At 39.2% G+C, this 27,434-nt stretch overlaps 1 protein-coding gene across 1 annotated transcript in view; it reads left to right on the plus strand.

Moving 5' to 3' along the window:
• The first annotated feature begins 5,290 nt into the window (after positions 1-5,290).
• DNAH7 (dynein axonemal heavy chain 7) overlaps positions 5,291-27,434 on the plus strand; it is a 246,720-nt gene continuing 224,576 nt past the window's right edge. Inside the window, exons 1-2 of the mRNA XM_030855979.3 lie at positions 5,291-5,305; positions 25,062-25,124. Of these exons, the coding sequence (XP_030711839.2) occupies positions 5,291-5,305; positions 25,062-25,124 (78 nt within the window). The remainder of the gene's footprint in view (positions 5,306-25,061; positions 25,125-27,434) is intronic.

Below are 27,434 nucleotides of genomic sequence, written 5' to 3' on the forward strand. Positions count from 1 at the left end.
ACACTCCTCTGTTCTCACAGTGGGAGCTGTTTCCAGAGAGACAGCCTTATAGAGCAATGTGTTGTTGAGACCATCTGGACCATATATGTGACTGAACTCCATTAATGCCTCCATATAAACTTGGAAGATTCTGGCAGGTGGGTGCAGAGATGTATGCATCTTGCAGGTACCCAAGACAAGTCTTGTATGTAAGTTCCCTGGCTTATTAAACCTGGCACCTGCCAATCTGAAGTGGTCTGTCTGCCTCTTTCTCTAGTCTATCTGTGAGCCATCAGTTATCCTGCTGTCATACCGGCCTGGGGAGTGTGCTGTGTGTTGGTCTTCTCTGAACCTGAGCCTGGTCTGTTGAACATGTTTGGAGTGTAGATTTCTGTCACCACTAATTCAGAAGCTTCAACTTCATCTAGGCCTTTCCTAAATTTCCTTGATCACTTCTGTTCTCTCTCCTTTTCTGCCAAGTAGTCATTTCAAAACTTCTTGGTTCTGCTCAAATTTTCCTTTAACCCCTGACTCCTACCTTCCCTCTAGTTCTTAGTAGGTGATTTCGCTTTCTACATCACAGAGAAAATGATACTCAATTTTTGGAAATGCCCCCAACTACACACCAGCAAACTTCTCAACACCCACATCTCCATGCATCCTTCTTCCTCCTTTTGTGAGTGTCCCTACAGGGTGTCTCTTCATCTGGAAGTAATCCTATCTCCTTTTAACTTTTCCCTTCATCTCTATCCTCCCCCTTACTATTTGCATATAAACATAAGCAAAACTCTCTTGTTTGAAAAATAAGGTCTTTGTATCCATGACTCCCCTCAATCCCCACTCCATCCCTCTTGTCCATAACCCATACTTTTTGAAGATTTGCCTACACTGGCAGTCTCCCTCCCTTCATTCTCCAGCCTCTGGTATCTGGGCCCACATCCTCCTACCTCATTGTACTGAAATCCCTTTGCCACGTTCACCAGTGACTTCCTTATTGCTTTATCCAATGGATACTTTTGAATCTCCGCTCCGAAGCATTTGACCGTGTTGACCAAATTCTCCTTCTTGAAATATTGTTTTCTTTGGTTTCCATGGGTCTATACTCTCAGTTTCCAATTGTCTCTGGCCACTTTTCAGTTCTCCTTCCAGGGTTCCCTTCTGTCTAACTTTCAAATATTGTTTGTTTTTTATACTAGATTCTCTTCTGTTCTTGTTCTACATACTCCCTGAGCCATCTCATCTCTGCTTATGGATTGTATGTCACTTATATGTTAATGAGTCTCAAATCCATGTCCTTAGCTCAGAATTTATCTTCTGAGCTTTGACTGCTATGTACAACACCTACTGGCCATATATGCACTTACACGTGTTGTAGTTATCTCACAGTCGCCATGTCCCACACTCATTGCTTTCTCTTTAAAGCCCACTCCTCTTCCTCTTTTCTCTATCCCATCATTCATACAGGTATCCAAAGCAGTAAAATGATCCTCAACCTTATTTCTCCATTTTAAACATCCACATTCTAGTGGAACCACCTCCTAAATATCTCTTGAATCTCTATTACCTCCATCACTACCCCAGTTCCAGCCACCATCATCTCTTGCGGAACTCTCATAATAGTCCCATGGTTAAAACTTTCACTGCAGGGGGCGCGGGTTTGATCCCTGGTCAGGGAACTAAGATCCTGCATGCCATATGGCGTGGCCAAAAAAAAAAAAAGAAAGAAAGAAGAAAAGAAACTTCTCAGTAATTAAGTTTATATAACAAATATTTCTGTCAAATCAATTGTTTAATAAAGCATCATTAAAAAAATTAAATATTCTTCCTCTTCCTCCTCATTATTTGGCTTTAGTTTTCCTCTTTTAAAAAAAGAATTTAAAATTTTTTAACTGTAAAATATACATAACATAAAGTTTACAATTTTAACCATTTTTAAGTGTACAGTTCAGTGGCATTAAGTACATTCACACTGTTGTGCACCTACCACGGCCATTCATCTTTGGAATTTTTTCATCTTGCAAACACTGAAACTCTGTACCCTTTGAAAAATAATATCTCATTCCTCCCTACCCACAACCCCTGACAACCACCATTCTGTTTATATGAATTTGACTCTGTACCTCATGTGAGTAGAGTCATACAGTATTTGTTCTTCTGTGACTGACTAATTTTAGTTAGCATAAGGCCTTTATGGTTCATCCATGGTGTAGCATGTGTCAGAACTTCCTTTCTCTTTAAGGCTGAATAATATTCCCATTGTACCCATCAATAATGAACTGGTTAAGAAATTGTGGAGAATCTGCCGTGGAACACTGTCCAGTGTCAAAAAGAACGAGTGCGTGACATGGATCCATCTCTGAGATATATTGTGAATAGGAAAAGCACATCACGGAATAGATTGTGTAGTATGCAAACATTTATATAAATAAGATAGCTATATATGTCTATTTATGTATGGAAATTTCTAGAGTCTACCAAAGAAAGTAGTAACACTGGTTGTCTCTGAGGAGGTGAAAAATGGATCAGGTGTGGGAGACTTATTTCTTGTAAAATTTTGTTCTATTTTGAGCATTTTTCATACGCCTATATAACTTTAAAAAATAAATAAACACCAGTAGGCACACTATGAAAAAAATTCCCATTGTATTACCATATTTTATTTATCCATTCATCCTTAGATGGGTGATTGGGTTTCTTCTAGCTTTTGGTTGTTGTGTATAATGCTGCTATAAACATGGATGTACAAATATGTTTGTGTTCCTGCTTTCAGTTCTTTTGGGCAAATACCAGCAATAGAATTGCTGGATCATATGGTAACTCTATTTTTAAGTTTTTAAGGAACTGCAATATTGTTTTCCATAAGGGCTGCACCATTTTGCATTCCTATCAGTAGTGTATGAGGGTTCCAATTTTTCCATGTCCTCATCAACACTTTTTATTGCTTCTCTTTTTAATAATAACCACTCTGGTGGATGTGAAATGGTATCTTGTGGTTTTGATTTGCATATCCCTGATGATTAGTGATGTAGAGCATCTTTTCATACGCTCATAGGCCATTTGTATATCTTTTTCGGGAAAATGTCTTATTGAGTCCTTTGCCATTTTTAAAAATCAGATTGTTTGTTACTGTTGAGTTTTAGGAATTCTCGATATATCCTGGATATTAATCCCTATCAGATATGTAATTTGCAAAATACTTGCTCCCATTCTGTGGGCTACCTTTTCACTGTTCTTTGATGAACAAAGGTTTTAAGTTTTGATGAAGTCCAATTTGTCTATTTTTTCTTTTGTTGCTTATGCAGTTGGTGTCATATCCAAGAAATCATTGCCAAATCCAATGTTACGAAGCTTTTCCCTTATGTTTTCTTCTAAAAGTTTCATAGTTTTAGCTCTTACGTTTAGGACTTAATCCATTTTTAGTTAATTTTTGTATATGGTGTTAGGCCAATTTCATTCTTTTACATGTGGATCTCCAGTTTTCCCAACTCCATTTGTTGAAAAGACAGTTTTTAATTCTGCAGCTTTGTATTAAGTTTTGATATCAGGAATTGTGAGTCCTTCAACTTTGTTCTTTTTCAAGAGTGTTTTGCCTCTTCTAGGTCCCTTGAAATTCCCTGTGAATTTTAGGATGGGCTCTTATAATTTCTGAACAAAACACTTTTCAGTGGAGATCATTTTCCCTTTAAGTCTAAACTCCATACCATTGTTACCGAGTCCAAGCTCATACTGCTCGCAGAACAACAGGCCAATAAATAGAGAGACAAGTTGTTGGGGCAAGAAATAGTGACTTTATTTGGAAAGCCAGCAGACTGAGAAGATGGTGGACTAGTGTCCCAAAGAACGGTCTTACCTAACTTAGAATTCAGGCTTCTTTTATAGTAAAAGGGGAGGGGGTGTATTTGGTTGTTGCCAACTTCTTGGTGTTGGAATCCTTTGTTCTTGCAGCTGTCCAGGTAGGTCAGGTCATGATGTTCCTGTAAACCTCTGACAAGACAAATGTTATTCTCTGTTCTTCAACTTTTTCTCTCTCTATGAATGGAAAAGTGTTATACCTTTAAAGGTCAGAGCCTTGAGAATGGGCTGTCCTGTATATTTCAGGCTCTAGGCAACATTCTTAACTTGTAGTGAAAACAATAGAATACTAAGGTTAAAGTAAAAGAAACAGATCCAAAATGGAGTCAGATTTGTTCTTCCCTATTACACCATGTTTTAAAGAGTCCTTTAAGATATAGCACCTGCATGTCACCTCAGCTTCATCTCTAGATTTTCTTTAACTCCCTTTACGTAAATCAACTCTTCAAACTTTCAGAACTACTTTTAATTCTTGCATCAGCCATCCACTCTTGTCTAGGGCCTTTATATATATATAATCTGCTTGCTTTCAACATTGTCCAGCCATGTCTTCTTCCTTCAGATCTCACATCACTTCCACATCTTCCAGGAGAAATTAAGAAGTTCCTGCTTTGTGTTCTTCCTGAGGATCCTCCTTCCCATGTTGCCTGCACCATTTTAACTGCTTATTTGAATACTCCCTTAGCCGGTGCTAAAGGGATGGCATCTTGGTCAGGTTTGTATGCCTAGCCCTTAGCACAGCACCCTTCATGCAGTAGACCATCCGGGAATGTTGGTTTAAACGAATTCTTGAAGTTTCTTTTTCCGGTATTCTTCTAAAGGATAGTTTTCTAGTGTGTGGGAAAAGTCAAGAAAACAACGTGAGTTGGAAACCCATGGAAAATAGAAGGAAGGTGCTTACTTGTTCCAAGCTCTGCATGCTTTGTTCTCCTAATTCCACTTGCCCCCATAAGCAATGAAATCTGCAATCATTTCATTCCACTAGTCCTCTGAGACCTCCTAGGCACAGATAAAGTTAAATAGGAAAATAGGAGTTAAGGCAGGGACCCGCAGCACCCAGCTAAGTTAGGAGGGTGCAAAAGTGACCGGTCAGTAATCCAAGGGTATTTACTCCTCAAGGCAGAAGGAAGAGCACCCACCGCCTTCAGCTATTTACTTGCCCGCTGCTAACGCATCACGCGGGCTCAGGCGCCACCCAGCGCCCTGGAAAGTGCCTCCCGCGGGAGTGCACTGCCAGTTCCCGGGCGCTGTCCCAGGAGCAACAGATGACCGGAAATGGAACCTGCGCGGGCCTGTTGCTTAGCAACGAACGCAGCCGGGAAGCTAGACAGCCCCGGCGCTGAGGGAGCATAGACTGCCTTGTCCCCGGGCGCCGCATCTCTCGTCCGAGCGGTTCCTCGGGGCTCCGGGCAGGAGCGATCCAGGGGCCACCGGGTGCCACCAGCGCGTCCTCACAGCCATGAGCAGCCGGCAGGTGAGAGGTTGGCTCCTCGCCAGGCTCGTCCGGCTGCGAAGCTTCCCTTGTATTTCAAAAGTGATGGAAGCCTAGGTCTTCCGGACTCCGCAGTTGTGGCCTCGCGGGGTATAGCTTCTTTCATCCCACTTATGATCTGGGATACTGAGCGTTTTCGGTGAAAACTTTTATATGTTCTCTTCCCAACCGTTCGTACTTGGTGTTGTCATAACAACCAAACACAGTGGAGCAGAGCGCCTGCAGTTTAAATTACAGCCCTAGAGTGTCCCCAGTGTGCTAATGGTGGCTGTGTTTGTCTGGGGGGAAGCTCGGTGGGGAGTTGCCTTGGATTTGGGCTCTAGGGTTGGAATATAAGCCCCTTCCTAGCGGTGCGACTTTGGGCAAATCACTTGGTTTTTCTAAACCTTCTCTCTCTTTTATGCAAAGGGGAGGAATCAGAACAAATTTTCCTCCTTTCTAAGGTTATTACAAAGTTCAAACAAGATACCATGCCATACCATACTACACATGAAAGGGTTTGGTAAGTGGCAAGTGGAATTTCTTCTTAAGAAAACATCCCCATGGCATGTAACAAAAGATGCATATGAAACCGTGGGGAATCATCATTAGTCAAATCCATTTCACTGGCCTCCACTAATCAAGCTTGCTTTTAATTGTTGCTACAAAAGACTTGCAGGTCCTCCACTCCACATGGAGCCTAAACAATAAGATGTTTGCCGGAGTTGTTTTGCAGGAGCTTGGAGTCAGCTGTGTCTCTGGGGCTGAGCTAGTTAAGGTTGCATAGGCACTCTGACCCTCCAACTGGGCATATGCAAGTATGGCTTGGTGACCTTTTGACATCGGAGGGCTGAAAACTCCACCCTCAGATCCTGTTAAGCGCCTGCATTTTTGAAACTAGAGGCCTGTAGCTTAGTTACACCTGAGCAGAGGGGTGATTTCCACGCCTACCACACCTTTTTCCAATCACCTTTCCCCACGCTCCCCACGCTTCTCACGCTCCCTACGCCTCAGACGGCCCTGCTGCGTTACTCCTTATCCCATAAGTACCCCAGCCCCTTGGCTTCCGGGAGCCAGATTTGAGATTTGTTCGTCTGTCTTCTCCTTGGCTGCCTTGTGAATAAGCCCTGTCTTCGCTGCAAACCTCGGATGTCTCAGCGTTTTGGCTTGCTGCGTTTCTGACAAAGGGAACCGGTAACATATGTTGCAGTAGATACTTTTTAGAACTCTTTATTGAATTTAAGGGTAACTGTAAACAAAAGGAATGAACAATGGTCGACCTTTTTAATGCCAGAACAGAATGGGAAGACGTTAAGTGTGGGCATTATTCTGGGCTAGCTAGAAAACAACTCTAACTCTCTAGATTTGTATGGAAAAGGCCCCCTAAGCATCCTGGTACTGAATGGAAAACAGTTGCTTTTAAGCCGGTAGATTTTGCTTAGCTTCTTGGTTTGACACTAAACTATAATCTTTTCTTTTTCAAGCTTCATAATTTCTTTGGTAGTGTTAGAGTTTATTGTGGAAAGAAGATTAAAAGTAACATTGAGTTGTAGATTACTAACTGAAAATGTCAAAACCCTAATTCATTAATCAAAAATAGCTTATTTTCTTGATGCTCACATCAGTCTTTGACCTGCTTTTGAATCATGTGCTGTGGTGTTGAAATTTAAAATATGCCTTTACCATATTTGCAGTGGTATTTCTGAATAGCTGTTGTTTCACAAAGCCCAAATTGACCAGTTTACAACTGAAAAGCGTCCACTAAAAACCTATTGGTAGTCAAGTTTTAAGTTTCACTTTATCTTAATAAAAGTGATGTTTGGAAATTACACGCCCCCACCCCAAAGGAACCTCTGTTATTAAAAAGGCAGTGGGATCTTGAAAGAATGGGCATGAGCCCATCTAGGACTATTTACATTTTCTACATACTATTTTTAAACAGTAGAGGTCTCTCTCTGGCTGCTTTTGTTGACTTGTAATTTTAAAACTCTTGATACTTTCATTTATGCTGATTTTGAGTGTAGTTTTCCTTTTGAAAGGGTGAAAGGTTTTATATTTTAACCTGAAACAAACAGAATGGATTAAACTTTTGGAAATAACATTTTGATGTGACATTTACTTATGTGTTCATTTAGTCTGAAAAAGTAAGCAGGTGGTAAAATCATATTTGCTGAAGGAGATTTTAATATATTCATCTCAATAGTGGAAGGTTTAGAGTGACATGGCATTTTTCAGGAATAGCAATTTGAACTCTTAAATTAGGTATTTAGAAGAAAAATCTCTTGGAACTGCTTCTTTCATTTTTAAAATTAGTTAAAACATAAGGCTTTTTGAGTTTCAGTTGAAGAACTTTCAGAGGTTTAAAAATACAGATATCCAAAGAGCACGAAGCTCCCCGCAAAATCCACTACAGATTGTGGGCAGAGCAGAGGGAAAAGCTGTCAGCTTATCTCTACCTTAGCGCATTTTCTAGTTGTTAAATTAAGTAGTTTTGCATTTATATGATGCTCATTCTGTTTTCCTTCATCCTGTCTCCTTGATGTTATTGCTTAAAAAGGAGAGCAGAGTGAAAACAGTTGGGTATGAGGCCAACAGCATGGTGATAATTTTAACAACCATAACTCAGAACATATGATGACTATATTTAACTCAACCCTATTAGATTTTGAGAGTTGGTTGTTGATTTAATCAGACAACTTCAGGATTATTGTTGATTTTAACCAGACACATTCATAGATTCTGGTCATTTCATCAGAACTGTTAAATTTGGATTATACCAGGTTTCAAATATCCCTTCCAATAGACAAGTAGTTGAAAATCAGTAAAATAAAAACTGAGTGCCAAGCCAGAGTACTCAAGGAAGACCTTGACTCTTTAGCAATTTTAATTCTGGTAATGTAAAATTATATTAGGATCCCAACAGAAAACAGATGGCATGCTTAAAAGGATTAAATTGAAGAAAACTTATGAAAAGACCATTTGGAGAGGTGTGGGCAAGGTTAAGAGAAGAAACCAACAGGGATGAGGATGCACCTAAGGATTAATAACAGGAAGTCGTTGCCATTGCTAGGCCTGACGGGTCAAAGAAATTGAACCCCGTTCTCAGAACTTGGTGAGAGCTGGAGGCTTGGAATGGTAGCTTCCTGAAAGGAGCTGAACTCTGGAAGAATTTAGCCACTATCAGAACTACGGGAAACAGGGAGTACTAGGAGAGAAATATCCAAAACTCTCTCCTTTCATCCTGTCTAGTCTCCTACAGGTGCCTCTCATTGCTTAATCCCCAGCAGAAGCCAGAGGGCTGGCAGCCCAGGTGCTGCCTGTCTACAGAAGTCAGCCTTCTAGGCACAGAGCAGGAAGGAAAACATGGAGACTGGATTGGGGCAAACAAAGAATAACCGTCACAGAAATTATTATATGTAGATGCAGTCTTCATGGACATTTCCCTGTTTACAAATTAGTTGTGATTAAAAGTTGGTAAGTCAGTTGTTCAGGTCCTGTAATGCATTTTTCACTCAGAATTCTTTATACCTAAGAATAAGTCTAACAAAAGATGTGTACAGGGCTTCCCTGGTGGCGCAGTGGTTGAGAGTCCGCCTGCCGATGCAGGGGACACGGGTTCGTGCCCCGGTCCAGGAAGATCCCTCATGCCGTGGAGCGGCTGGGCCCGTGAGCCATGGCCGCTGAGCCTGCGTGTCCGGAGCCTGTGCTCTGCAACGGGAGAGGCCACAACAGTGAAAGGCCTGCGAACCGCAAAAAAAAAAAAAAAAAAAAAGATGTGTACACCCTTATGAAGAATATTACAAAAAGTTTTTGAAGGATACACTCCAAGGATGTGAATAAAGAAATATATTGTATTCATGAAGAAGTCAATATCATAACAATATCAATTTCCTCCAGATTATTCTAGGCATTCAGTGTGTTTCTGTCAAAATCCCCCAAAGTTTCATGCAATGTGGATCCTAAAATTCACGTGGTAGAGAAAAGGTCAAGATTGTATATAATAATTTTTAAGAATACTAAGGTGGAGAGAATTGCCTTACAGATTTCAAGACATATTGTGAAGTCATAGTAATTTAGACAATGTCATACAATTTGTTTACAGATAGACAAATATACCAATGGAATTAAAGGGACAAAAGAGACATTTACATACTCACGTGTATTATATGTGTATTATATACACACTGTATAGTATATGTGTGTGTGTGAAATAAAATTGTGTGTATACTAAAACATATGACCAAAGATGTTTATTGGAACATCTTTTGTAATAGAGAAACATTGGAAATAAGCTAAATGTTAATTTACAGGAGAATGGAATGGATGAATCACATCATATTCATACGTTAGAGTACTATACAGCTGTGAAAATCAGGAAAGTATCAACGTGGGAAGTGAGAAAACCATCTTGCTTGCATGCTGAAGAGTTTGAAAGAAAGTCTCCCTCTATGATGTAAGGGAAACTTTCTGGAAAGCTGCCCTTAGGGGTGCAACCCTGCTGGATGGTGTCTGTCACTGGGTCAGCCACACACCACAGGCTGGGAAGGTGCCCACAGTCAAGGATGCTGACTGCTGGCAGCCACACCATGGAAGCAATGACAAAAAGCCCTGGAACCAGGAAGAGAGTCCCTTCTTCTCACAGTGTTGTTTTGACACCCTTTATAATATTAATGCTGGTTGGCAAAGGAGAAATGTTATAGAATCCTGCCCAGTCACAAAGGGGGGCAAAAAGGGTATACTTGGAGCTGAGAGGTAATATTGACAATTGGCAAAAAGCACGATTTATAATCTGCTTTATAGAACAAAGCATTATTGTCAACAGTGCTTCCTCTTACCTAGGTGGAATTCCTCCCATGGAATCCTCCTCTACTCAAAGGAAGATATCAGCCCTTTTCCCTGAAAGTTGCTGCTAAAAAGTATGTTACTTACAGTAACTTGAGGATGCATTAACCTGAATACATTGTCACCTTAGGAAGTGGAGCATTCTGGAAAAAAAATGAAGTTTTAGCCATGGAGAAAGGAGGTGGGGGCTAAGTGAATGGACACTCGTTAGATAAATTCCTAGAAGAAGATATGGCCAATTCCCCACTGAACTGTCTTGGCACTCACCCATAAATGTATGGGTTTATTTCTGAACTCCCAATTCTGTTCCTTTGATCTATAGATCTATATGTTTATCCTTACACAGTCTTCATTACTGTAGTTTTGTAGTTAAGTCATGAAATCTGAAAGTGTGAGTCTGACAACTTTGTTCTTTTTCAAGATCTTTTGGCTATTCTGGGTCCATTACATTTCCATGTGAATTTTATGATCATCTTGTTAATTTCTACAACTAAGCATCTGAGATTTTGAGAGAGGGTGTGTTGAATCTGTAGGTTATTTTGAGGGGAGAGTATTGCATTTTAACAATATTAGTCTTCCAATCCATGAGCATGGGATGTCTTTCCATTTATTAAGGTCTTCTTTAATTTCTTTCAATAACGTTTTATAGCTTTCTTTGTACAAGTCTTGCATGTCTTTTTGTTAAATTTATTCCTAACTATTTTATCCTTTCTGATGCTATTGTAAATTAATTTCTTAACTTCAGTTTTGGATTGTTCATTGTTAGCATCTAGAAATGCAATTTTTGTGTATTAATCTTGAATCCTGCAACCTTGCTGAGCTCTTTCATTAGCTCTAATAATCTTTTGTGGATGCCTTATGATTTTCTGTACACAACATCATGCTATCCATAAAGTATGTTTTAGAATATTTTGGATGATCTGTGCTTTACTTTATATTAGACACTCTGTAACACTTGGTTCAATGAGTCAATTTTAGCATTAACAGAGTAAACAGTGTTGGGTTGGGTTTTGTCTGTATTTTTTCATGCAGGATAAATCACCCAGCAAAGAAAAATCCAAGATACCAGTCAAATTTTTACCACAGTTGTCTACGGTAATTTACCAAATATCTCATATTTTATTGCTTTTGTAATAATGTTGTTTACTAGTTTTCAAACTTGCAAATAAGATACTGAATTTTTTTTTTTTTTTTTTTTTTGGCTGCATTGGGTCTTTGTTGCTGTGCACAGGCTTTCTCTAGTTGCGGCGAGTGGGGGGCTACTCTTCGTCGCAGTGCGTGGGCTTCTCAGTCTGGTGGCTTCCCTTGTTGTGGAGCACGGGCTCTAGGCACACGGGCTTCAGTAGTTGTGGCACACGGACTTCAGTAGTTGTGGCTTGCAGGCTCTAGAGCGCAGGCTCAGTATTTATGGCACATGGGCTTATTTGCTCCATGGCATGTGGGATCTTCCTGGACCAGGGCTCGAACCCGTGTCCCCTGCATTGGCAGGTGGATTCTTAACCGCTGAGCCACCAGGGAAGCCCAAGATACTGAATTTTTTATTATAAATTTCTGTGCTCCATTTCTTTTCCGATGGAGAACATCTATGAGGTATATATCGTAGGAAAAATAACTGTCTTAATAAAGGAGCTGTAAGCTATAATTACCTAGTATGTGCAGGATATTTGAGTATTATGAATAAAAGAATTCTGAGGATGACCTAGCAGAAGTAGTGTTGGAGTTAGGAAGCAAGGACTTAGATTACAGATTTTTCACTAATGGCTCTGTGACTATTACAGAGTCACTTACCTCTTGGAGCCCCAGTTTCTGAGTTTGAAATGAGAACAGTTGATTTGATCTCTGAAGAGGTGTCTCTTCTAGCACTGTTAGCTACAGGAGATTTCTTAGATCTTGGCATCCTTTTTCATGATTTTGATGTTAAATTAGCATTGTCCTGTGGAAGAGGTAGTTAATAGACATTTTCAGTTGATCAAGTGCTGGACAAATCAGATTTTACTGCAATAAAGTTTACTGTCAAATAATTATGTTGAGTTTAATATTGTTGAGTTATACTCTTGTGATTCCTGGAAGTTGATTTTAAATGGAGGTTCAATGCAAACATTATTTGTTTTGAAACATTTTAAAAGCTCAGGATGAACTATGAAATGGAATCTGAATGGCTTCATACAGAGTAGATTTCTAATAATTTGAAATTAAGGATTCTTTCAGATTAAAAAAACACTCCAATGAAAATGTTCAGGTGAATGCTCTTAAACATTTCAAAGTACACGTTTTAATTGTGAACCTATTTTATCGATAATGCCAAGATTATCACACCATGTTCTATGAAATAAAATCATAGCATTTTTTTTAGTTCTGCAAATATCTGTCTTAGGTATTCTGTGTTAAGAGCCAAAGATATGAAATGGAATAGACATTTAATTTTCTCTTTAAAAATTAAAAAAATTTTAAATTTAATAAAATTGCCACTAGTTAAAAAAAATTAGTGTATAGGTTTAGCAATAAATAGTATTAGTATATAGGTTTACAAATAGCAACTAAATTTAAATTTACTTACTGAATAGATATTCAGTGGCTGAGATGAATAATCCTTCCTAGCCCATGAGGCAAATAATTGTTTAAAATGCTTATTTGGCTGATTTAAACCTTATACTGTGCTCATATTTGACTTTGTCTTGCAATTTTTCTTTCGTATCATTTGAGTTTTATGTCTTTTAAGATAAATAATATTTGAAAGAAATTTTTAACATATTCCATTAATTAAAACAAAAATTCATTTGAACATTATGGTTTGCACTTGGATAATATTTTCCGGCAGTAATTAAGATTTGGGGGGTGGGGTAATAATTGCATTTATTTACATTTTTGGTAAAACACTGGTGTGTTCTTCAGTAATGGGCATTGTAAATGTTTGGAAAAACAAATGGGAGAATTGGAGCCTTCAGGCCATTTTTAGCGACACACAGTTTTGGTTTTTTTTCAGGGGGAGGGTTGCGGAAAACACTGAAGTTACCTACAGTTTTTGTTTGTTTTTGTTTTTGTTTTTTAGCCAGTTCTGCCCTCATAGCTTCCATGGAAATAGACTCTTTCACTAAATGAAGAAAGGTGCTGTGAGTGCGGGTTGGGTAGTGCGGGCTGCTCTGACTACCCCAGGTCATAAAGGAACAGACCGCTTGCTTCGTAGTCTCTGGCAGAGCACCCACTTTTTTCCAAAGTCAGCTTCTAGTCTTACGTGGTGCACACATCCAGCGTTTTTAAACATACTTTGTGATGACCCATGGTTTGGAGTTCTCACAACTGGCAGAAGTTGAGATTGGCATTTAAAAAGTGGTGGATTTGGGTCCCAGAAATTAGATGAAAAAAATAACCCCCAGGCATCTAAGCCCACGTGAGCATGTGAACATATAAGCCCTTTCTACCTGGAAGACCTAGAATGATTTTCATTACAGACCTTCATGTTCCCAGAGGTGATCCTTGTTAAAACCAAGGATGACCCAGCACTGGTGGCTGCCAGCCTCTCAGAGCTGGTGACCTGACTCTCACCCTGCACACCTCACTCATAGCCCTCCCATGAATCTGAAATCCTTTATGGAGAAAGATGAGAATGGAAGAATGGAAGGGGAGATGGAAGGATGGAAGACCACTGATTTTTAAGTGTTTTAGATGTTCTCCTGTGAAAGAAGAGCCTGAAAATAGGACATGTGTAGAGTTGGAGAGGTGATCCCAGGAAGCAGGAGTAAAGGATCTGGGAGAGTAAAACTAGGAAGGAGGAGAAACCAATACGGGGCGGCTGGAATGATCCTGCCCGACCTTCTGAATGCTTCCTGGAATCATCTGCCTGAGGATGATCAGGGTGGTAGCATTTATCCGTCAGCTCTCATCCTATCTCCTGAGGATGTTAACTTCCACCTATTTCTGGCTGCTCACGTGTGAGTGCAGAATGGGCTACCCCGAGGGTCCCATGCTGCGGCATCAAAGAAGCCACACGGGACAAAACAAAAGACAGTTTCTTGAGTGGAAACCCTGTCATTCCCACCCGAATTGAAGCCAGCACAGAACTGTTCACTGCAGCCACGTCTGGAATCATGAGGTGAGGCCAAGAGGATGTGAAAGGAAGTGAGACAAGAGTTTTCTGATAGAAAAGTCAATGGAATTCTTAGTCCAGCCTCACAGAAGTTCCAAAGCAGAGGGAAGGAGTGCATATGTCTGTCATCATCTGAAAGGAGAAAACAGACTGAAATGGAATTGCTAATCAGCATTAAAAATATGTAGACGTTACTTTAAAATCCACCCCTCTGGTTTTACTGAAGATCAGCGTTACTTAGCTAGATGGTGTTCTGACTATGTGTGGCTGCTGTTTGTGATTAGTCAAGGGCCACTATTTATAAACCCTTCATGTATAAATACATATATATATATATATATATATATATATATGAAGGGTATAGAGGAAACATTCAGGCCCTCACCACCCTTCTCCACCCAGGGTGCTGATGAGACTGGGGGTGGTAGCTCAGCATGCAGAATGGGTGCTGTAGAGATCCTAAGAAGTCAGGTGTGTGGGAATCAGTGTCGAAGGCTTGGGTTAAGCAAGGTGTTTTGTACCTTTGTAGTAGCTCCATTACAGTAGACCTCATTTGAGTTGCCTCTGTATGACGGTATGAGAATTTTAGGGCACTTGGACCATATGTCCCTTTCCTTCTATCATCTACAGCTGCATTCTTTTTTTTTTTTTTTTTTTTTTGCGGTACGCGGGCCTCTCACTGTTGTGGCCTCTCCCATTGCGGAGCACAGGCTCCGGACGCTCAGGCTCAGCGGCCATGGCTCACGGGTCCAGCCGCTCTGCGGCATATGGGATCTTCCTGGATCGGGGCACGAACCCGTGTCCCCTGCATCGGCAGGCGGACTCTCAAGCACTGTGCCACCAGGGAAGCCCTACAGCTGCATTCTTATTAGGCCTTTGCCACATCCTTATTCTCCCTAAAGGGAAGCCTTCCACTCTGAGAACACCTACTGCACTTTTAGCTTGAAAACGTTGTGCTCATGTCCCCCTTTGTACCCTGTGGTCCATTGGGGATTAAAGAAAACAGAGCCGTTTGTGGTACAGCACTGTATATGTATGAAACAGTTACCTAATTTGGTGTTTGTACTTTGGGAAGTATTGTCTGAAGTTCATTGCAATTTTCTTTCCCTTCACTCTTCTTCCCTTCCCATTTTATTGAGATATAATTGACATACAACCCTGTAAATCTGAAGTGTCCAACATAATGATTTGACTTAACACACATCATGATTACTACAGTTGGTTTGTGAACATTATTGTCTCAGATAGATACAACATTAAAGAAATAGAAAAAATCTTTTTTCTTTGGGCTGAGAACTCCACAGCTTTCCTATAATAAACATACAGCAGTGTGAATTATATTTATTATGTTGTACATTACATCCCTAGTACTTATTTACCTTATAACTGGAAGTTTGTACCTTTAGACTACCTACCCCCAGATTCTGATAAGCTCAAATCTGATCTCTTTTCCTATTGTAAAGTACAATTGGCCTATTTAATACAGCACTGTTAGTTCCTGGTGCATAATACGGTGATTGGATATTTCTATACATTTCATACTGATCACAAGTCTAGTTACCGTCTGTCACAATATAAAGATGTTACATAATTATTGACTATATTCCCCTCACTGTACATTTTATATCTGTGACTCATGTATTTTGCACCTGGAAGTTTGTACCTCTTAATCTCCCTCACCTATTTCTCTCATCCTTGCACCCCACCTCCCCTCTGGCAACCACCTGTTTGTGTACCATGACTCTGTTTCTGTTTTGTCATGTTTGTTCATTTATTTTTTAGACTCCACAAATAAGTGAAATCATATGGTATTTGTCTTTTCCTGTCTGATTTATTTCACTTAGCTTAATGCCCTGTAGGTCCATTTATGTTGTCACAAATGGCAAGAGTTCATGGTTTTTACAGCTGAGTAATATTCCATTGTATTTATATATACCACATTTTCTTTATCCATGTATCTATTGATGGGCACATGGATTGCTTCCATATCTTGGCTATTGTAAATAATGCTGTAGTGAACATAGGGGTGCATATATTTTCAAATTAGTGTTTTCATTTTCTTTGGCTAAATACCCAGGAGTGGAATTGTTAAATTGTATGATAGTTCTATTTTTAATTTTTTGAGGAATCGCCATACTGTTCTCCATTGTGGCTGTACCAATTTACATTCCCACCAGCATTGCACAAGGGCTCCCTTTTCTCCACACCCTCACCAACACTTGCTATTGCCCCACCCCAGTTTTAATGAGATATAATTGACATGCAGTACTGTATAAGTTTAAGATGTACAGCATAATGATTTGACATACATACATCATGAAATGATTACCACAATAGGTTTAGTGAATATTCATCATCTCATATAGATACATTAAAGAAACAGGAGAAAATTTTTTTCTTTGTGAATTTTGTCCTTTTTGACAGTGGCCATTCTGACAGGTGTGAGGTGATCTCATTGTGGTTTTGATGTGCATTTCTCTAATGATTAGTGATGTTCAGCATCTTTTCATGTGCCTGTTGGCCATCTGTATGTCTTCTTTGGAAAAATGTTTATTCAGGTCCTCTGCCCATTTTAAAAGTTGGGTTATTTGTTTTCTTAACATTGAGTTTTGTGAGTTCCTTGTGTATTTTGAGTATTAACCTCTTATTGGATATGTCATTTGAAAACATCTTCTCCCATTCAGTAGGCGGTTTTTCATTTGCTGATAGTTTCCTTTGCCTTGCAAAAGCTTCTTAGTTTGATGTAGCCCCATTTATTTATTTTTGGTTTTGTTTCCCTTGCCTGAGGAGATATAGCAAAAAAAATATCACCGGCTTCCCTGGTGGCGCAGTGGTTGAGAGTCCGCCTGCCGATGCAGGGGACACGGGTTCGTGCCCCGGTCCGGGAAGATCCCATATGCCGCAGAGCAGCTGGGCCCGTGAGCCATGGCTGCTGAGCCTGCATGTTCGGAGCCTGTGCTCCGCAACGGGAGAGGCCACAACAGTGAGAGGCCCGCGTACTGCAAAAAAAAAAAAAAAAAATCGCTAAGACTGATGTCAAAGGGCATAGTGCCTGTGTTTTCTTCTGGAAGTTTTATGGTTTCATATCTTACATTGACGTCCTAAATCCATTTTGAGTTTATTTTTTTAATATGTTGTGAGAAAGTGGTCCTGTTTGATTCTTTTGCACGTAGCTGTCCAGTTTCCCAATACCATTTATTGAAGAGCCTATCTTTCCCTATTGTATATTTTTGCCTCCTTTGTCATAGATTAATTGACCATATGAATGTGGTTTCATTTCTGGGTGCTCTATTCTGCGCCCTTGATCTGTGTGTCTGTTTTTGATTACTGTGGCTTTATAGTACAGTTTGAAATAAAGGAGTGTGATACGTCTAGCTTTGTTCTCTTTCTCTAGATTGTTATCTTGAGATAACAAGATAAAAAGGCTCTTCAGGGTCTTCTGTGTTTCCATACAAATTTTAGCTCTGTTCTAGTTCTGTGCAAAATGCCATTGGTATTTTAATAGGGATTGCGCTGAATCTGTAGATTGCCTTGGGTCATATGGCCATTTTAACAGGAGTGAGTCTTCTAATCCATGATGTTGGTAGTCAGAGATACTGAATAATGTCTTCCAAACTGAGAAGGAACGTTGAGACTGAAAAATGAGGTGATCAACTTCATAAAGAACAATTAGGAAATGTATTGTGGGTAACTTAGGCGGGAAGGATTGGGTGGACACATGATCCGCATTCACAGCTGCACTTAGCACCGCTGAAAGGGGTACAGGGGAATTTAAAGGGGTCAAAGCTAAAAATAGAATCTGACTACTAGGGAGAATTTAAAGGGGTCAAAGCTAAAAATAGAATCTGACTACTACTACATCCATGTCCACATGGATGGGAACAGGGTTTTTTTTTTCCTTCCCCTGGATGTCTCATGACCATTAACCATCTGCATCAGCAAAAGGCACACTTCTGGTTTTTAGGTATCAGATGAAGGCAAGGGTGAAAGTTGAATGGGAATTCATCTGGCTTGGGCACATTCCTTGTGTGTCAGGCTAAAGCTCAGTCATGCATAAGGAGGAGGGGATAGGACAGTGGGCCTAAGATAGAGCTGACAGAATGGAGTCAGTTTGGTTCAGCTACACACGTGAGCATGGTATATCTTTCCATTTCTTTGTATTGTCTTCAGTTTCTCTCATCAGTGTCTTATAGTTTTCCAAGTACAAGTCTTTTACCTTATATTTATTCTTGTATATTTTATTTTTTGTTGCATTGTAAAGGGATTGTTTCCTTAATTTCTCTTTCTGATAGTTTTTTGTTTGTTTGTTTGTTTGTTTTTGAGGTACACGGGCATCTCACTGTTGTGGCCTCTCCCGTTGTGGAGCACAGGCTCCGGATGCTCAGGCTCAGCGGCCATGGCTCACAGGCCTAGCCGCGTCACGACATGTGGGATCTTCCCGGACCAGGGCACGAACCAGTGTCCCCTGCATCGGCAGGCGGACTCTCAACCACTGCGCCACCAGGGAAGCCCTGATAGTTTGTTTTCAGTGTATAGAAACACAGCAGATTCTTGTACATCAATTTTGTATGCTGCAACTTTACCAAATTCATTGATGAATTTTAGTAATTTTTTGGTAGCATCTTTAGGATTTTGTATATATAGTATCATCACACCTGCAAACAGGGCAGTTTCACTTCTTCCTTTCCAATTTGGATCTCTCTTATTTCTTGTCTGGTTGTTGTGGCTAGGACTTCAAATACTATGTGGAATAAAAGTGGAGAGGCTGGACAACCTTGTCTTTTTCTTAATCTTAGAGGAACTGCTTTCAGCTTTTCACTGTTGAGTATGTTGTTAGCTGTGGGCTTATCATACGTGGCCTTTATTATGTTGAGATATAGTCCCTCTACACCCACTTTGTTGAGAGTTTTTGTCATAAATGGATGTTGAGTTTTGTCCAAGACTTTCTGCATCTATTGAGATGATCATATGGTTTTTATTCTTCAATTTGTTAATGTGGTATATCATGTAGGTTGATTTTTGCAAATATTCAACCATCCTTGCATCCCTGGGATAAATCCCACTTGATCATGGTGTGTGATCCTTTTAGTGTATTGTTGAATTTGGTTTGTTAATATTTTGATGAGGATTTTTACATCTATGTTCATCAGTGATATAGGCCTGTATTTTTTTCTTTTTGTGGTATCTTTGTCTGGTTTTGGTATCCGGGTGTAGGTGACCTCATAGAATGAGTTTGGGAATGTTCCTTCCTCTGCATTTTTTTGGAATAGTTTGAGAAGGATAGGTGCTAACTCTTCTTTAAATGTTTGGTAGAATTGACCTGTGAAGCAGTCTGGTCCAGGACTTTTGTTTGAGAGTAAGTTTGTTTTATTACTGATTCAGTTTCAATCCTGGTAATTGGTCTGTTTCTATTTTCTATTTCTTCCTGATTCAGTCTTGGGAGATTGTACTTTCTAGGAATTTCTCCATTTCCTCTAGATTGTCCATTTTATTGGCATACAGCTGTTCATAGTGACCTCTTATGATCCTTTGTAGTTCTGCGGTGTAAGTTGTAACTTGTTTTTATAGGAAAAAAACTGTAAAAATACAAACACATGAGGCTAAATAATACACTATTAAATAACCAAGAGATCACTGAAGAAATGAAAGAGGAAGTCAAAAAATACCTAGAAACAAATGACAATGAAAACATGACAACCCAAAACCTATGGGATGCAGCAAAAGCAGTTATAAAGGGAAGTTTATAGCAATACAATCCTACCTCAAGAAACATCTCAGATAAACAACCTAACCTTACCCCTAACGCAATTAGAGAAAGAAGAATAAAAAACCCCAAATTTAGCAGAAGGAAAGAAATCATAAAGATCAGAGCAGAAATAAATGAAAAAGAAATGAAGAAAACAACAGCAAAGATCAATAAAACTAAAAGCTGGTTCTTTGAGAAGATAAACAAAATTGATAAACCATTAGCCAGAGTCATCAAGAAAAAAAGGGAGAAGACTCAAATCAACAGAAATAGAAATGAAAAAGAAGTAACAACTGACACTGCAGAAATAAAAAAGGATCATGAGAGATTACTACAAGCAACTCTATGCCAATAAAATGGACAACCTGGAAGAAACGGACAAATTCTTAGAAAAGCACAACCTTCTGAGACTGAACCAGGAAAAAATAGAAAATATAAACAGACCAATCACAAGCACTGAAATTGAAACTGTGATTAAAAATCTTCGAACAAACAAAAGCCCAGGACCAGATGGCTTCACAGGCAAATTCTATCAAACATTTAGAGAAGAGCTAACAGCTATCCTTCTCAAACGCTTCCAAAATATAGCAGAGGGAGGAACACTCCCAAACTCATTCTACGAGGGCACCATCACCGTGATACCAAAACCAGACAAAGGTGTTACAAGAAAAGAAAACTACAGGCCAGTATCACTGATGAACATAGATGCAAAAATCCTCAACAGAATACTAGCAAACAGAATCCAGCAGCACATTAAAAGGATCACACACCATGATCAAGTGGGATTTATCCCAGAAATGCAAGGATTCTTCAATATACACAAATCAGTCAATGTGATACACCATGTTAACAAACTGAAGGATAAAAACCATATGATCATCTCAATAGATGCAGAAAAAGCTTTTGACAAAATTCAACACCAACTTATGATAAAAGCTCTCCAGAAAGTAGGCATAGAGGGAACTTACCTCAACATAATAAATGCCATATATGACAAACCCACAGCCAACATCATTCTCAATGGTGAAAGACTGAAACCATTTCCTCTAAGACCAGGAACAAGACAATGTTGTCCACTCTCACCACTTTTATTCAACATAGTTTTGGAAGTTTTAGCCACAGCAGTCAGACGGAAAAAAAATAAAAGGAATCCAAATAGGAAAAGAAGAAGTAAAACTGTCACTGTTTGCAGATGACATGATACCATACACAGATAATCCTAAAGATGCTACCAGAAAACTACTGGAGCTAATCAATGAATTTGGTAAAGTAGCAGGATACAAAATTAATGCACAGAAATCTCTTGAATTCCTATGCACTAATGACAAAAAATATGAAAGAGAAATTAAGGAAACACTCCCATTTACTACTGCAACAAAAAGAATAAAATACCTAGGAATAAACCTACCTAAGGAGACAAAAGACCTGTATGCAGAAAACTATAAGACACTGATGAAAGAAATTAAAGATGATACAAATTGATGGAGAGAGATATATCATGTTCTTGGATTGGAAGAATCAACATTGTGAAAATGACTACACCCAAAGAAATCTACAGTTTCAATGCAATCCCTATCAAACTACCAATGGCATTTTTCACAGAACTGGAACAAAAAATTTCACAATTTGTATGGAAACACAAAAGACCCCGAATTGCCAAAGCAATCTTGAGAAAGAAAAACGGAGCTGGAGGAATCAGGCTCCCTCACTTCAGACTATACCACAAAGCTACAGTAATCAAGACAGTATGGTACTGGCACAAAAACAGAAATATAGATCAATGGAACAGGATAGAAAGTCCAGAGATAAACCCACGCACATATGGTCACCTTATCTTTGACAATGGATGCAAGAATATACAATGGAGAAAAGACAGCCTCTTCAGTAAGTGCTTCTGGGAAAACTGGACAGCTACATGTAAAAGAATGAAATTAGAACACTCCCTAACACCATACACAACAATAAACTCAAAATGGATTAAAGACCTAAAGGTAAGGCCAGACACTATCAAACTCTTAGAGGAAAACATAGGCAGAACACTCTATGACATAAATCACAGCAAGATCCACCTCCTTTTTGACCCACCTCCTAGAGAAATGGAAATAAAAGCAAAAATAAACAAATGGGACTTAATGGAGCCTAAAAGCTTTTGCACAGCAAAGGAAACCACAAACAAGACAGAAAGACAACCCTCAGAATGGTAGAAAATATTTGCAAACGAAGTGACTGACAAAGGATTAATCTCCAACATATACAAGCAGCTCATGTAGCTCAATGTCAAAAATACAAACAACCCCATCCAAAAATGGGCAGAAGACCTAAATAGACATTTCTCCCAAGAAGATATACAGAGTGCCAACAAACACACAAAAGGATGTACAACATCACTAATCATTAGGGAAATACAAATCAAAACTACAATAAGGTATCACCTCACACCAGTCACACCGGTCATCATCAAAAACATCTACAAAAAATAAGTGCTGGAGAGGGTGTGGAGAAAAGGGAACCCTCTTGCACTGTTGATGGGAGTGTAAATTGACACAGCCACTATGGAGAATGGTATGGAGGTTCCTTAAAAAACTAAAAATAGAACTACCATACGACCCAGCAATCCCACTACTGGGCACATACCCTGAGAAAACCGTAATTCAAAAAGTCATGTACCACAGTGTTCATTGTAGCACTATTTACAATAGCCAAGACATGGAAGCAACCTAAGTGTCCATCGACAGATGAATGGATAAAGAAGACATGGCACATATATACTATTGAATATTAGCCATAATAAGTAATGAAACTGAGTTATTTGTAGTGAGATGGATGGACCTAGAGTCTGTCATGCAGAGTGAAGTACGTCAGAAAGAGAAAAACAAATACCATATGCTAACACCTATATATGGAATCTCAAAAAAAAAAAAAAAGGGTTCTGAAGAACCTAGGGGCAGGAAAGGAATAAAGATGCAGACGTAGCAAATGGACTTGAGGACATGGGGAGGAGGAAGGGTAAACTGAGCCGAAGTGAGAGAGTGGCATGGACATATATACACTACCAAATGTAAAATAGATAGTGGGAAGCAGCCGCATAGCACAGGGAGATCAGGTCGGTGCTTTCTGACCACCTAGAGGGGTGGGATAGGGAGGGTAGGAGGGCGACGCAAGAGGGAGGGCATATGGGGATATATGTATATGTATAGCTGATTCACTTTGTTATACAGCAGCAACTAACACAACAATGTAAAGCAATTATACCTCAATAAAGATGTTAACAAAAATATTGACTGGAATGTATGCTTTGTGTGGGTAGAGAGTACCTCATATAAAAAGTCATCATGTATACAGTAGGAACAAAAGTGGTGTACTGCTCACCTCACAGAGTTGTAAAGAGAACTGAATGAGATAATTCATGTAAATTTCTTAAAACAATACACACACAATGTAATCAATATATATTCTAATCAATATAAAGATTGGCAAGATAATTTAAATGTTTTGTATTTTGTTATAAGTCTTCAAAATCTAGTACATATTTTACACTGAAACACATCTCACTTCATAGTGGTCAGTAGCTACAGGTGGCTAATGGATGCTGTTTTGGACAATGTAGCTTAAAAAAAGTACAGAGTTAGCAGATATAAGAAGTAGCCATTCCCTTTAGGAGTAAGGGAGAGTGCTCGAGGAAGAAACTTGGAAGATCCATTACTTCTCCAAAGCCTGGATTAAGACCCCTTGGAGAGGGAATGGCTATGGCCCACCTGGATGGCAAAGATGTTTGCTGAGGTGTTGCAGGCTTAGGCTGGTAGGTGAGAAAACCACCTTGCTTGCGTGCTGAAGAGTTTGAAAGTCTCCCTCTATGATGTAAGGGAAACTTTCTGGGAAGCTGCCCTTCGGGATGCCCGTGAAACCTGCAACCCTGCTGGAGGGTGTCTGTCACTGGGTCAGCCACACACCACAGGCTGGGAAGGTGCCCACAGGCAAGGATGCTGACTGCTGGCAGCCACACCATGGAAGCAGCAACAAAAAGCCCTGGAACCAGGAAGAGAGTCCTTTCCTCTCACAGTGTTGTTTTGACACCATTTGTAATATTAATGCTGGTTGGCAAAGGAGAAACGTTATAGAGTCCTGCCCAATCACAAAGGGGGGCAAAAAGGGTAGGTTTGGAGCTGAGAGGCAATAAATTGATAATTGGCAAAAAGCACAATTTATGATCTGCTTTATAGAACAAAGCATTATTGTCAACAGTGCTTCCTCTTACCTAGGTGGAATTCCTACCATGGAATCCTCCTCTACTCAAAGGAAGATATCAGCCCTTTTCCCTGAAAGTTGCTGCTAAAAAGTATATGTTACTTACAGTAACCTGACGATGCATTAACCTGAATACATTGTCAGCTTAGGAAGTGGAGCATTCTAGTTGTCAATAGAACAGAAATGGTATTTTAGTGATAGAGAAGGGAGGTGGAGTACAGTAAGCCCTGGACACTAACTAGGTTCAGATTAAATTCCTAGGGGATGATGTAATGGATAAAAGCCTTTGCACATTTTTAAACCTTTCTGATGGGTATTGTTGGATACCACTTTCCTTTCTTTCCTTGCTATGAAAAAGCAATTCTAAGACAAACATTGAGAATTTAAAAAGTAGTAGAGGGGCGTCCCTGGTGGCGCAGTGGTTAAGAATCCATCTGCCAATTCAGGGGACACGGGTTCAAGCCATGGTCTGGGAAGATCCCACATGCCGTGGAGCAACTAAGCCCATGAGCCACAACTACTGAGCCCACATGCCACAACTACTGAAGTCCACGCTCCTAGAGCCCGTGCTTCGCAACAAGAGAAGCCACCACAGTGAGAAGCCTGCGCACCACAAAGAAGAGTAGCCCCCACTCACCGCAACTAGAGAAAGCCCGTGCACAGCAGCGAAGACCCAATGCAGCCAAAAATAAATAAATTAAATAAATTTGTTTTAAAGTAGTAGGGTATGTCTTTAAATATTTTGAATACTAAGTGCTTTACTTTAGATCCTCTGTAAAATATGGTTGAATGAATCAATTTTATCATTAACAGAGTAAACTTTTTTTTTTCTTTAAATGCAGGATAAATCATCCAGCAAAGAAAAATCCAAGACACCAGTAAGAATGTTACCACAATTGCCTACGGTAATTTACCTATAGACTCTCATTGGATTTTTGCCCTTTTAAAAATGTTTACTAGTTTCAAACTTGTAAATAAGTAACTGAATTTATGATTTTGAATTTTGTGCTCAATTTGACTATTTTCTGATTGAGAAATTCTGAGGTGCACATGAAAGGAAAAATAACTATCTTAATAAAGTAAGTGTAAGCTGTAATTTCCTAATAGTGTGTACAGTATGTTTGAATATTCTGGATAAAAGTATTTCCAAGATTGTCTAGCAGAAAATATATCAGTGTTGGAATTAGGAGATGAAGCTTTGGGTTACATCCTCGTCACTAATGGCCCTGCCATCTGAGGGAGTCACTTACCTCTCTGAGCCTCAGTTTCTGAGTTTGAAAGTAAGAGACGTTGATGACCTTTGAGATGCATCTTCTGGCACTGAAATGCTATTCCACAGAAGATTCTTCAGATCTTGCCATCCTTTTTATTATTATTATTATGACTAAAAATTGTCATTGTCCTGTGGAGGAGGCAGTTAATAGACATTTTCAGTTGACAAGTGCTGGGTAAGATGTACTTGACTGTGATAAATTTTACCATTTAGTAGTTATATTGAATTTAATGCCGTTGAGTTTTGCTCTTGTAACTGCTGGAAGCTGAGCTTAAGTGGAGGTTCAGTGCAAACACTGTTTGGTTTTTTTTTAAATTGTGATAAAATATACATAACATACAATTGATCATTTTAACCATTTAAAATCTATAGTTCATAGACATTAAGTACATCCATATTGTTGTACAGCCATCACCACCATCCATCTTCAGAGCTCTTCATCTTTCCAAACGGAAACACTGTACCCATTAGACACTAATTCCCTGTTTCCGCCTCTTGTCAGTCCATGGCAACAAACATTCTACTTTCTGTCTCTATGTATTTGGCTACTATAAGTACCTCATAAGTGGAATCATACAGTATTTGTCTTTTTCTGTCTGGCTTATTTCACTTAGCATAATGTTCTCAAGTTTCATCCAAAGCATTATTTTTTGAAAGATATTTTAAAAGCTGAGAACAAACTATAAAATTGAATTTGTGTTGCTTTGTAGAGAAAGATTCCTGATAATTTAAAGTGGAGGACATTTTTCACTTAGAAAACTTGAGTTAATATTCTTAGATAAAGTAAATGAACATTTCAAAATATACATTTTAATTGAAATTTTTTTTTAATGATACCAGATTCTATAGAATTGAGCCATAGCACCTTTTCTGTGCTTCTGCAAAATCTATCTTAAATTTTCTAGCTTAAAAGACAAGATGTGAAATGGGATAGGCATTTTCTGTTTAAAAATTTCACAAATTTTAAAAGAGAAAAATAAAAATTACCCTTAGTTTGTTGTGTCTTATTAGTATATAGGTTTAGAGATGTAAACTCAATTAAAATTCCTGATTCAATATTCAGTGGCTGAGTTGAATAATAATCCTTTCCTGTCATTGGCATATAATAGTCTAAAATGCTTTTATTGGCTGATTTAAACTTGGTTTTATGTTCATATTTGGCCATATCTTACATGTTCTCAGCATTCATTTTCTCAGTTTCATGTGTGTTAAGGGAGATGATATTTTTAAGAGATTTAAAAAAATCCATTGACCAAAGCAAACAAACAATTTTCATTTGAATCCATTGACCAAAGCAAACAAACAATTTTCATTTGAATATTAAGGTTGGATAAAATCTTCTGGCAGTAGTTAAGCCCTAGAGTGATTTTCATTACAGACATTTATGCTTCTGGTGGTGATCCTTGTTGAAATCAAGGGTGAAGATGACCCAGTGCTGGTGGCTCCCAACCCCTCTGAGCTGGTGACCTGATTCCCACCCTTTGTGAACACCTTACTCATAGCCCACCCATGAATCTGAAATCCTTTATGGAGCAAGATGAGAGCGGAAGAATGGAAAGGCAGGCAGGGAAGGATGGAAAAGCATTGACTTATTAATTGTCTCAGCTTGTTTTCCTGTGAAAGAAGAGCCTGTAAAAAGGGCTTCTGTGCAGGTAGTTTATTTGAAAGTAGGAGTAAAGGGCTGGGAAGAGTAAAACTATTCAATAAAAGCCAGTACAAGCATGGGCTGTCAAGTTGGCCTGAATGTGAGAGGAAGACACAGATTCAATTGTCATTGTTTAAAAATATGTACATTCTACTTTAAAACCCACCCATCTGGGTTTCTTGAAGAGACATAGGTTCTAGCAACAGTGGGTCTGTGTTCTGTTATCGCAGTAACTGGCTCGAGCTAATTAGTTGTTGCCGTTTTAGGAGACGTAGGTTTTCTCCTGTTGGCCACAGT

This window comes from Globicephala melas, chromosome 7 (assembly GCF_963455315.2).
Source record: "Globicephala melas chromosome 7, mGloMel1.2, whole genome shotgun sequence".
Classification (NCBI taxonomy): Eukaryota; Metazoa; Chordata; class Mammalia; order Artiodactyla; family Delphinidae; genus Globicephala; species Globicephala melas.